The following is a 13616-nucleotide window of genomic DNA, read 5'->3' as shown; positions in this document are numbered from 1 at the left end:
GCAGCATATGTTGTTCCAAAACTCAGCATTTATGGTGCACGTCACCCATGCCATGTGCACTGTTGCATGGCAATACCATCATGGTTGCTGGCTTTTAAACTGATGGCTTATAACAAGCTGGATGCTCCCTATCCTCTTTAGTCTGGAGGATGCGCCATCCATGATTTCCGAACAGAATTTCATATACATAAGTATACATAAATCCACATTGTAGGGAAATATCTTCACTCTGTAACTACTTACTGATGCAGACTGTATATTATATATTTTGAATAAGGCCTGATCTCTATTTTATTTTCCGGTGCTGTGCTCTGTCTAACTCCCTTTCAAATTAAGGTAAGTACCCAGCTAGAAGGCCAAAAAAGGTTTGCAAAACATTGCCATATTTTGCCTCACATTGCCTCAACAAAACCAGCTGTGCCACAAATGGTGACTAGTTCAGCTCTCATTTGGTGTCAGATAGTAGTGTTTGTATGTCAGACTCCTGTGCTATAAATAATGACGTTCAATATCATACAGTAACATTACTCTGTAATATCCCACTGTTTTAGTATTTAGTCATTCTTATTTCTTCTTGAGGATTCGTTTGATGTTTCTTCAAATGTTGCTATTCATCAGGCCAATAGGCAAACTAAATCATAATGTGATTCTCACTGGGTGATAGTCATTCAATCTGATTTTCTTTGTTTGGTGTTGTGTCTGTGTGCTTATCTGAAGAGCATACGTTTTGTATTGTGTCCCCCTCCACTGCATGGTACATATATGTTACAATTTTCCCCTGACCAGGATTTCTGTTTAGAATGCTTCAGGAATAAATTCTTTGGTTTTTTGTCATTGTTGCCAGAGTTTGCAAGGCTTCGTGTACACGGCTCTAGCCATTCAATTCAAACAAATTTTTGATGTGTTTGAAGCCTGATGTATTTCTTTACTATTTTGTTCACTAATGGTTATTAAATATTTCCTCACTTTCCTTTACAGGGTATGGTAACATTGGTCAGGTTTAGCGTTGTGTAAAATGTAATTAGTTTCTTCCATTTTAAAGCAATAAAGTAACCCTAAATCCCTTTGTCCTGAAGAGTATCATCTCTGTTTAGCATTCTCGTCCTTTCTATAAAGAGTCAGTCTTTAGCTGGAGTGCGTCTACCTTCCCACTGAATGGGCACCATGGAAACGTCCAATGGCCTTTGTCTTCGTTGTCCACTGTTCTGTAGAGCTGTCTAGCATGAAAATAATGTTAACCTGTTGTTGTGTGCCTCTTTTTGACATGTTTTGTAAGTTCTTGTAGTTTCTTCCTTGTATCTTTTTGACAATAACTTACTGTTGTGATGTTTGTGGAAATCTCAGAGTAGTTTTGCAATATTTAGGATAGTGTAATTTAACTAATGTCGTTATCGCTCCAGATAACCCAATTAGCAACTTTCTTAAAGAGCGCACATGTGTAGTGGTGTTTGGTTATCTATGATGCTGTTCTGAGAGTACAGTTGTTTTCTGTAGCCTTTCTTTCAGTTTTTGTCAGTTGCATCATTCAGTTTACAGTTCAGCTGTATTCCACTCTCGTTCTACCTTGTTCTCCTACTCAGTGGCAGGATTCCGGACATGAAAGCCCTTTTTGTAGTACTGGCACTCTGTGTGCCAACCCGTTCCTCATCTATCTCCATTCTTATCACATCTCCAAGCAGTGTGCCAGCTCCTCTAAATGGCTGCAGGCTTTCCCTGGGGTGTCATTTGTTGGTCCATGCCCTGGATGCATTCCAGAAAAACAGTTGATTTTCCCTCAGTGCTGCCCATTGTTTGGAACGGAGAAACATGGCGCGGTATTTTCAGAGGTTTTGCTGTGTTTACACTGTGCAGAACTGCCCGAACAAGTTGAGCTGGGCTTAGGTGAAGCAGAACTTAATGGCTAGAACATCAGGTACATCCTGAACTTATCTCCTTTAGTTCTGCATGCTGGACTTGAGATGATACCTGTGCTTGAGGTGATAGGTGTGCTTAAGTGCTGTTACTTGGCAAACAGTTCTCTGTGCTTTTGGAAATTTATATGGCAGACGGCTTTTAATCTTCCCACAGTTTGTGCTCCGTTGGAGGTTTTTCTCTACAGTGCATTACATTAAAACAACAGTTTGACAAAAAAGTAAACATTTACACAATTCCCCCTTACCTCAAATGTAGTTGATCAGTCAAGACATTTTTGATGTCTGACGTTTGCTTCTTTAGGTTTAGACTGGAGCTAAGGGGCTAATGTAGCTAACAAGTACTGGATACATATAGCTATAGCCTGCCTAGTTTATTATATACTTGGCTAAAACTGAGTTAAGTTGTTACTAAACCTGGCAGGTGTGTCTGAGCAAAGAAATCATCATACTGTGCTGGACACAGGCCTGGAGTTGAAGACCCTTGCTGTAGATGATAACCTGTACAGTTTGTAAAAAGAGTGTCTGGCAGAAAAGAACATCCACTCTGGTTTTATTCATTTATTTATTTGATTATTTATGCATTTCAGGCTCACTTATCTTTACCGAGGATCTAGATTGGCAGTCACCACTACACTTATTTCAAAGAACGTCTCACTTTGAATAAAAGTGGGAAGAACACTGGATGGGGCAGAAGGTAAAGGAAGGGAAACCACTATAACTGGCGGTGCTGGGCTTCCATCTGCCTGACAAATTAAGTGAATGTACCCAGCTAGAAGCCATACTGTGCTTCACATTGCCTCAACAAAACTGTGTCACAAATGACTAGCTCAGCTCTTATTTGCTGTCAGATAGTAATGTTTCTATGCCAGACTTGTGTTCTATGTATGAAATGTTCAATATCATGGAGTAACGTTACTCTGACATATTCCATTGTTTGAGTACTCAAAGCCATTTTTATTTCTTCTTGAGGATTCGTTTGATCTTTCTGTCAAATGTTACTATTCATCAGGCCAATAGGCAAACTAACTCTTAATGTGAGGCCCACTGGGTGATAGTCATTCGATCTCATTTTCTTTGTTTGGCGTTCATTGTGTCTGTGTGCTTATCTGAAAAGCATACATTTTGTATTGTGTCCCCCTCCGCTGCATGGGATATACATTACAATTACATTCTGGATACAATGGCTTTAAGTACACCATAAATCCCAACACTAAGCTTGTCTGGAAAGTGAACTGTAAAAATATTTTTTTCTACAGTAAACTGTAAACTCCTGTCAAATATATTCATATGGTGAATATAAATCTAAGGGTAATTTCAAAATCTTCTCCTGCTGAAAACAAATCTAAACTTATTCATAGACTGTATTTAATTCCCTGTTTATGTTTCTACCATAATTGGGCCTCATTCACCAACCATTCTTAAGAAGAAATTTCTTTTTAAAACCCACAGTTTTCACATTTGGGATGTGTTCATAGTTAAAAACAGAATCTACACACTCAAGATCACAAAGGTGTGAACAAGTCTGCGGTTTAAGAATGTCATGAATCTGATGTAGACTCTTTCTTAGATCCTTTCTCAAGAACAGATTTAACAACAAATTAATGAAGATATTGGCGATTAAGGCCCTATGTGCTTACTCAATTTTGTTCCCAAAAAGATTGGTGGATTTTGGCCCCTGGTTGGTTGGTCTCATTTTATATTGATGTGTTACTGGCTCAAATTATGTTCATACTGTTTATTGATTAGGTTTTGCAGGATAAGCAGTAAATTTGCAGATGGGCTCCTTTTTTGCAATCAGGTCACACCTTGTGCGCCTGCTTGCATTTGTTGGCATTCACACCTCTATATTTAGTGCTTGTTACCAGCTCGTTCAGCATTACACCGCTGCGTCTCTGTCTGTCTCCCTCCCTCGCTTTTCCACACGTCCATCTTACAGATGGCACTTGGTTGGGGAGCTATTATCAGAGTCTGAGCCATGTGTGAGTAACGTCTGTGCTCTGCGTTAGATTTCTAGAGGAAAGTATGAGATGCTTTGAAACCATCATACCATTTTTCTTTTTATCAGAAAGTGTCTGAGGGAACAGCTTAAACATAACCAATCAAATATTCTAAAGACATTTGTCTATTCATCATGGTAGAAACAGAAGTAGGTGTGATATCAAACAATTCCAAAATTAGTGCTAATTAAAGGGCGTAACATTAGCAGTTTATGGTCTATCAGAACTTGCAATATGAACTTCCAAACAGTGTAAAATGAAATCATAAATAAAAATTAGAGCTTTTAAAATCAGCTTGAATTTGTAATTGAAAATGATCCAATCAAACATGACCTGTTCTAAATTCAGTGGTAAATGAAGTGTTTAACAATGTTTGGTCTACAGAGCATTGCACAATATGCTTTCACCTCTCAAGCTATTTTTTGGTCTTCTGCCAAGCTTTCCACCAGGATAGCTAAGTGTTCTGAGATTGTGCTGGCACTGGTTGTCTCGGATAAGAAATCCCAACCAAGACAGGAGCACTGTTGCTATTTGTGTCGCATCATTTGATTATTCACTCCTACATCTTGTGATAGTAGCTTAATGCTTTTTACTGTGCCAGAGCTTGTTTGCTGAATAATGCTAGCTAGCACTGGGCTGAAAATAAAGTTGATAAGGAGAAAAACCAATAAGAACAGCTGTGCAGAATGTACAGTTTGCTGTATGTCCTTATAGTTATGTTTTTTTTTGGTTACAGTTTTTCCTTAAGCCACTTAATAAAGGGACCAGTTCACTTTTAGATGATCATCCAGGTGGAGTACATCTATGGCTTACTGTACAAATATACATTTATCTCTTTACAACCTCGTAAATCCTTTTTCCCCAGATTTTATTAGTATGTCTGATACCCTTTGAAAACACGAGCTGCCTTTTACACCGTGTGAACATTTCATGGCAAACTGAACAATAGAAAAGTTGTGAATTGTTTTAACAGCAGTGAGTTCTCACTCTTCCCACTTCACTTCTGAAATATCTCTCTATATAAAATAATAATATAAAATATTTACTTTCAGTATGTTGATTAAAAACATTCATTTCCATTGCATCGGTAGAACAGCCACTAGAAAGCCTGCAGAAAGAGGCTACTTTGCATTTACAGATGGTAAACCCACCAAGTTTACCAAGTTACTTGAGTGTATATTCCTTTTTATGTCCCCTTTTTTACTTTAACAAAATACTAGTAAAATGCCATGCAGGTTTTTAACCCCTTGCATGGTCAGGGCCCACCGGGAGGCCCAAAGTTTTATTACACACTTCTATATCCTAAGAATAGCTCAGCCAGTTTGCACTGAAGTCCCTGTAGTTACTGAATAACAAGATTTAGTATGTAATAAGCCTGGATTTGAAGAGGTTAAAGAACTGTGCATGAAAGTCTACAATTTTACGTGTTGTAGATTCTTGGAAAACTGAATGGAAAAAAAATGGATCAATAGTGCATCCATGTGCATAAAATCACAGTGAAAATGGACACAAATGCAATGAAAACATTTTTCCTTCACTTTTAAAGTAAATATTGCTGTATTATGAGGGTTTAAGAGAGTGCATATTTAGTGTAATAACACACAGCTGTGTTTTTTCCTCTCAGGTTGAAGATGATGACGGAACAGTTGGATCAGAGTGATGAGATGGGTCTGCTGACCCCCCCGGAGATCAGTGAGCACCAGAAAGAGGACGACCCCCACTGTCTCCCACACTTCAGACAAGGCATCATGTGAGACATGTTCACACGCGCACACATTCCCCTTCTCTCGCTAACCATAACAGCGCTGCTCCTCTCCGGCAGATGATCAGACCTGTAGGACTTTTCCAGAAAGGCCTTGTGTGTTCTAGTAAGGCATTCCAGAATCTACTTTACGTCACTTCTGCCTGATTGCTTCTTCAGCCCTGCAGGCCTGAGCCTGTACCACACTGACTGGTTCTGCAGACAAGGGCAGGGCAGCGGAGGCTTACTATAAACACTTACCACATTCATCCACACCAGCTTATTATTAAGGTCACCTTATATGCATTATAAAGCATTGGTAATATCTGTGCATTGTTGTGTCTGTATCTAAGGCCAAGCCTGTTTGGGAAGGACAATATTGTTTAGTTTTCAGAGTGATGTTAAGTGTCTCTGAATAAGAAAACTGACTCAGGATCAGCTGCACCCTATCCATACATTCAGACTATAAGAACAGCACTCAAACGCACACATTTAGTGCATATCTGCCTTGCATTAGTCACAGTGTAGTTAATGTCACAGCGCAATAGTTTGTTTTCCAGTAAAGGCCATGGCAAATGATCTCAGTGTAATCACATGAAAACAAGTGGCTTTAAGAAGGGTTTTTGAGCTTAAAGGATTTTTCAGCACCTTCATCCCTTTATTTATGAAAACCTTTTTGACGTCAGTGTGCTCTTTATAAACTTTAGTCACTTGCCCAAATGTGGTTATTCCATGGCAGAGAGAATTGAACTATACAGTAATACAATACATTAATCATACAATAATAGAGTACTTTTCCAAATGTGGTTTTCAGAAAGCATACAGAATTGTGCAAAAGTCAAAGACCACCCTTTGTGTATTTAATGTGTAGTCAAAACGCCCATTAAGTACAGGTTGTTCATTTTTCTGGAGATATTTCTGAGGAGATTAGATACAAGATAATCCACTTCATTAGGAAGGAGAATGTCAAAGGGAAATATGTGAAATATCAGGAGTTTCCAAAAGTGGAGTTCAAAAAATTTGTAAAAGTTATAGAAAAAAACATGCAAAACTGACCCTCAGATGACCATCAGAACAGAACTCAAAGCTTTCATCTCTGAGAGAGAGAAAAAAATCAAGCTTCACTCTTCCTTCAGATCTGAAAACATCCACAGCTGTTTCTGTCCATCCTTCCACTGTGAGAAGAACAACTCAACAGTATGAGTCTGAAAGGATGTGTAGCTGACAAGAAGCCCTTACTGAGAAAAGGAAATAGACAAAAAGGAAGAACATTTGCAAATCAAACAATGAATGAGTTTAGGATTATTTGGATTGTGAGAAGCAGAAAATACAACCAACTTCTATGACTGAACTTTGGAGGTGTGGAAAAATATCCCTGCAGATTTCTTTACAAAACTAAAAGTAAGTCTCCTGAGAAAAATGAAAGCTATAATGAAAGCCTGGACAGAGTAAGTACATAAAAAATTAGGTTATATTTAGTTGTTGAGGTTTGCGTTTAATTTTCTGTTGAATTTTCAGTTTTTTTCCTGATGCTGAAGAATTAGTAACTTGTCCTTAATGACAATGAAATAAATAAATGGTGGTCTCTGAATTTTGGACAGTACTGTAATACAATAGTAAAACAATAATGCAACTCTCATAGGTTGTAATTGTGCTATGCTACACATGCATAGCCAATCATGTATAACAACAGCCAAAAACACAGCATTTGTAACATCTAATGTCGTATTACACGTAGTTACAACATCACAGTGCAAATCATTTCTGCAATCCTGTTTGACGTGTTGTACTGTGTTTTATGCTCTGTTTGGCAGGAGCTCGTGTGAGACAGAAAACAAGAAAAACAGAGAGGTTGTTATGGATGGAGATTAGTGTGATGAGGGTGTGCAGTGGGAGACAATAGACAGAAAACAGGGCCTCATTAGACAGTAGAGTGCCATCCTCACTCTGCTTTAGCTCACAAACACAAAGTCCCTATGAGGGGTAGGAGACCACCTATGCTGTAGTGAGCCATCGTAAATCATGAGCCTGACAATTGAATTTGAATTCTTTTTCGTTTACAATTTAGTCAATTCAGATCAATCAAGATATTATTTTTATATTATTACATTGTATTAGTACAGTTAAAATGGCTGTTTCATTTCTCCTCCTGACTTGCAGCATACTGGCACCTCGCTCCCAAATGATTCAGTGCTAATAGAGTGGGGCATTGTAGAGTATGAGAGAGAGAGAGAGTGTGCTGCTGCAGCATCCTGCACGTGCCCACTCCTCACGTTTAGAAGCGTGCAGCCCTGGTTGCGTAACAGCATAGGAGGAGGGGGAGTCTCACTCCACACACATAATCATTCTCCTCCAGAGGCAAACCATGACTGTTAGAGCTATTAAACCTTTAGTTCAGGCCATAAATGTCAAAATTTGAAGGAAACACCTATGAAAACCTATGATAATGCTAATTTACGTTAGCACCCCTGTGGGACTCTAGTAGTATGTTAGCACTAAGGAAAAGACAATTTACATGAGCATTTTTGGCCATTGTAGATTAAACCTGGATCTTTGAGGCTTATAAAGAACAGTGCATGCTTTATTTAAAGCTTGTAACAGACATATTAACATTTATTTTCATTGCAGCAATTTAACGGTGGCTATTTCAGTAAAGATTTCTGGCAGCTGCTGAAGCTGTTTTCTATTTCTAACAACTAACTAAAACCTGACAGGACTACCATTTGTATTCAGTCTGTGACTTATCTAGGACTTCCAGAAGATCTAGAGTGACATTTTTCTTCATAAAATTGGTCCCACCCATTGAAAACCAAAATGTGATTGGTTGTGATTGGTTTATTACTGGGTTATTCAGCTGATGTCCTAACGATGCTGGTAGTTAATTGTTAGGCCTTCTGTCCAGCTCCTGAAGTCCTCAAACAGAGGTCTTAAGATATGGACCTTGTATCCAGTTTATGGTCCTGGATTTTGTAACTACTAAAAGTTACCTGAACTCTTGATGTAACCAATTGTCCACCCAGTGTCATACCTGTCAACAATTACAAAATCCAGGACTGGCAACTGTTTGGCTTTTCAAGAATTTAACCCTTTTATTTTCAACCAAAACCAATTATGAATCAAATAAATGAGAGAAGTACTGAAGTACTTGCAGAGCTTAAATATGAGCATGATTCTGTTGAATGAATATGAACTAAAAATTACAGATATGTATTTTTCTTAGTTCTGAGACATTATTTGGTCTTCTCTGAAGGCTTAGAGGACCCTGAGTGTTCACCTCTGTGCTCCTCCATCTTAATTACTCACCCACTGGGTCTGTCAGACATCAGAAAGACCAGTTCACTTTGATGCAGAATCTGGTCTTTCTTTTACAGGCCTAGTAATCCAGTCTGTTGTACAAGTTACACTGACTGATCCAAAATCATTATTTAAAAGTGTCATTATAAGCTTGCATGTCTTCATCCAGCTTTAGGCCATGAATTTACTGCAACATTTGCCTCCCTAATTAGTGCAATATGTTCACAGTTTTATGACACTAGAGTGGTTTCAACTGTGTGAGTGTGTGTGTGGCTGTGATCTAGTTAAGTCCTCTTCCAGCCTCCTCCTGTGTCACTACACTAGAGACTGCTGAGCTATTTCAAAATGCATGAGATCGAAATAGACAAGAAAATGACATCACCGCTCTCTCTGCTATCAGTCAAACACCAGCCTGAGCTGAACTGATCTTTACCCCAGCAAATTTGCTTCATGTACAATATGTTTAAGTAGATCATTTTATTTTCTTTTTTCCCCCTCACTTGAGGAGACCGTCTTAAGTTGAAAACACTTTGAGCTCTCAGTAATGAATTGTTAATTTGTCCCCTCTCTTTGAAGACAGTCTTAATTAAGCGGCTGTTGATAAGGACAGGCAATACAGTGCACTCTTCCCAGTGGAGCCTCTGTATTTTTCTATTACCGAGTCTGAGGGGGTGCCATGGGAGCGCTCTGGCACAGAGTGGCCTGTTTACAATGCAGGAGACACACACACTCGCGCACAAATGTTTCTCACGGAAAGCCTTGTCGCTCACACACATCTTATGATGCGCATAGTATAGCAAGATGCTTAAGAATCATGCTTTAAGATGTGGCAGAAGATCTTTCTTTCTCTCTCTCTCTCTCTCTCTCTCTCTCTCTCTCTCTCTCTCTCTCTCTCTGTGTATGTGTCTCTCTCTGTTTCAGAGTCATCATAATTGCTTTGTGTGATGAGGCGCTCTTCGTGTAATTGATGAGCAGAGTTGTTGTGACTTGTCCTCATCATGTCTCATTTGTATCTGTCAGCTCTTTGGACAGTATGTGTGTGTATGTGTGAGTGTGCTGGTGAAGCACTGATGTTGTTTTTCTTCCTTTGCTTGTTACTAATGAGTCAGTCATGTTGATGCCTACATAAGCTTACACATACATTCGTATGCATGGTCAAATGTACCCCTGGTCAAATGACACATTCTGTTGATTTTCTAAGTGAAAGTAAGTTAACACATCCTCTACAGAGAACAAACTTAAGTCTATTTTTCTGAAAATTGTATTGCATGATTACTGATTATTTGCTGACTTTAACATATTGGGAAAAGGCCATATTTTCATATTCATTTTTTTTCCCAATGTGTCAAATTCAGCAAATAAACAGTCATTTCACAGAAGTGTGCGGAAGTGTGTTCTCTCTGGAGGATGTCTGAACTTAGAACTTAGAACATTAATAAAACGTGTAATTTGACCAGAAGTGCCCAAACCTTTGCATACAAGTGCATGCACCGTGCAGTTTTTCACACTTTCATCTAATTTTATTGTGATAAAGCTGAACTGACTGCATTATCCTTGCCAATTGTTATTTACCAAGCACTGTCTACATGACAAATGATTCGAGCATTTCAATATTAGTGAACGGTTGGGTGTATTTGTAGTAATGCTATGGGAGAGTGTGGGTACCTAGAGCCTAATAAAGCACTGAAGACTGAGCCAAGTGCAGGAATACCGATCATAACTTCCAGCTTTATAGTGTTTTGTTTAGTATGTGTGAGTGGGGAGAGGGGGGTGTTAGGATCTTGTTTATACCATCACATCTCCCTCTCCTATACACACCCAGCATAAAGATCACCTAAGATCACTCTTATCAATGCTAGACACTCATCACACTTGTACATACCCTATCAAAAGTCTATTGCCCACTTTGTGAGCTCCACCTACTTAATAGGTGTCAATTACAGACTGTAGAGGCTTGAAGTGACTAACTGTACACAGTATTTCTAATAAGGTGATCAGTGAATGTACATACACTAAAGAGGAAGTCCACATATTTTTCAGTGTCTAAATAATTCAGTTATTAAGATGTAAGCAGAGTCATTCATAGTGGTTTGATGTGAAATGGACCACAAACTTTTTTTTTTTTTACAGTTTTCTGTGGGGTCTATTTTGCCTCACAACACTCTACATATATCTCTCTGCTATGAATGTAATTTGAAAAATGCATTTTATGCCAAAAACTTGTTGAAAAACTATTGAGAAACACAATATTTTGAGGCCTCAGGCAATGTATTTGTAGCCAAAGCTTGGCAAGTTTCTCTTGCGTGACACATTTCACATCAAACCCCTCTAAACGACTTTGTTTATAATGACTTGATTATGCAGAACATTTGAAAATTGGTAGAACTCCCCTTTGCTTATGTCTCAGCCCAGCTTTAATTTCATCAAGCTGTTCTATACATGATCATGTTGCTTGGATAATAGTCATATTCAGTCAGCTCCCTTTAGTCCAATCTCATAGCTCCACAAGCAAGCATACTCGGATAGAATATCTGGCATTTCAGATGTCTCTAATTTAAGAGTGGTCTGGGAATCTAGTGATTGGACTGAATGATATGAAGCACTGATGTTGTGCTTTTTATAAAAAGTGGCCATTGATAAGAACCAGCAATACAGTGGAGATGCTGTTAGTCTGTTAGTGTTGCCCAAAAGTTGGTACTTTATTTTGCATATTTGTGTAAACGCACAAACAGAATGCAAGACAGACTTTTTATCATTAAGCGTCTCAAGCAAAAGCAACACTAGAGAATAAGAAACACAGCTGAAAACCATGAAGGGGCAAGGAATGAGCACAGTTATGTAATTATCAGTGCTGAAATTTGATGCAACAGACAAATGCATTAACATGTCGCAATTATTATTTGCACTAAACTGTCAGAGTTCCTTTATCTCTGTTCAAAGAACACTGAACACTGAACAGGGTAAAAGGGGGCTAACAAAGTATGCAGAGAAACTGATGGGCTACAGTCTGTAATTGTAGAACTACAAAGTGCACCTATATAGTAAGTGGAGCTGATAAAATGGACAATGAGCATAGAAACAAGGAGGAGGTCATAATGTTATGCCTGATCAGTGTATGTGTGGATGAGAGTGGGCCTGGGTCTGTTTTTTAGCACATGCAGTGAATGTCATTGTGGTTATTACTGTTTATATATTAAAATGAGCATGTTTTATGATCAGTCCACACTCCTGTGAGAGCTACAGAGGTGGCATCTGTTCTCTTGACCTACTTTACAAGCACTCTTTAGTCGCTGTTGCCACTGACTTTAGTTCTGTTCTTCTTCTAAGTGTCGTGGTTGCAGGTCCACTGCTGTTCTCATCAGTTTCCTGTGCGGTGTTCAGTGTACATTGCTGTAGAGAAGCCCTTAATGGGGCAACCTTGTCATTACTTAAATCATTTACTTTCTCGTTGTCCAGGATGTGACATTAGGTTTCACGTTTAAAGGGCCCATATCTCATTTTCCCCTTTTCCCCTGAAATCTATTTTGTTTGTAGTACCAATATTTGTGTTTTTGTCTCAAAAAGTCTTGATTCATTCTTATGTGATCATTTTCTAACCTTTCTTTATCTTTTGGCATTAAACAGGATGTTTATGTGACTTTAAGGCTGATTTATGTAAATAAGCTTTGTTCTGAGTGACTGCCCTGTATTTTGCACTCACTTCAAAAAGACATCCAGGCTGAAACACTCCTCATAACTACAGTGTGAATAGGTGGAGCTAATCTGCTATAGACTGAATAGGAGTATAAATGTAAATGAGTAGACATCACAAAAACAGCTAATTCTAAACAGGCAGTTTTTGCAGCTTAGTTTACATATATGGACTGTGTGGACTGTGGAGTGAATGGTACAGTTTGAATATGTAACAGTGTTTATCTATTACATTCAACTCTTTTATTCCAAAAAGAGAGAAAAGATTCAGTTTTTTCATTATATGGGCCCTTTAATGCAATATATGTGTTCACATCCCTTAAACCCTTGACTCACTATTCAGTTAAAAATCTTAAGTCTCCTGTAAATTATTTAAATATCCATTGCATTTAAAATATAGTTTTGAAATGGTACCAAATCAAATTGATGGTGAGATTTCATGAAGTGTAATTGACTTCATGACAATTTGGTTCAGAGATTTCCACCCCTAGTAACTACTATAAGAATTATTTTAAGAATAACGTCTCAGCTGTGACTCTAAGAGGAGCTCTCTGCTACTGAGCAGCACTGTGTGGGAATTCAGTTGTGTGAAGTGTCTTGAGTCATTGGTCATTGAAAAACGACAGAAGTTATTCAGGACTGCGTCTCTTTTGCAGGCCTCCAGAATGGAGGCTGTTTGTCAGACTGGGCCTTATACCCTCCACATGCTAATGACTGTGAGCCATAAAGGGTATTTGTGGAAAGCATGTTTGCACACTGCCGGCAGGGAGGAGCACTGCTTATGGTGTTAGTTCACCTCCGCTGACGGTTTTGCCTCAACATGCACCATTAGGGTTGAATTTGCATACATGGGCGGAAAGACCAGGCCTTCTCACGCCAGAGGAACAGAACTCCTTTTCTGTTTCTTAAAGGGAAATTCCACCAATTTTTCAAAATTTCTGCATAATCATTCAAAGTGCCTCTAAAAGCTCCCTCGCAGAA

General features: G+C 38.6%; 1 protein-coding gene across 4 annotated transcripts in view; it reads left to right on the top strand.

Annotated features, from left to right (window-relative positions):
* LOC118811825 (GRAM domain-containing protein 2A) overlaps positions 1 to 13616 on the top strand; it is a 30894-nt gene that overhangs the window by 3214 nt on the left and 14064 nt on the right. For all 4 annotated transcript variants that reach the window (XM_036576350.1, XM_036576349.1, XM_036576353.1 and 1 more), the window contains one exon: positions 5535 to 5660. In XM_036576350.1, the coding sequence (XP_036432243.1) occupies positions 5542 to 5660 (119 nt within the window). In that variant the 5' untranslated portion in view covers positions 5535 to 5541. The remainder of the gene's footprint in view (positions 1 to 5534; positions 5661 to 13616) is intronic.

The sequence above is a fragment of the Colossoma macropomum genome, unplaced genomic scaffold (assembly GCF_904425465.1).
Source record: "Colossoma macropomum unplaced genomic scaffold, Colossoma_macropomum, whole genome shotgun sequence".
Classification (NCBI taxonomy): Eukaryota; Metazoa; Chordata; class Actinopteri; order Characiformes; family Serrasalmidae; genus Colossoma; species Colossoma macropomum.
This window is presented reverse-complemented; position numbering and strand designations above follow the sequence as displayed.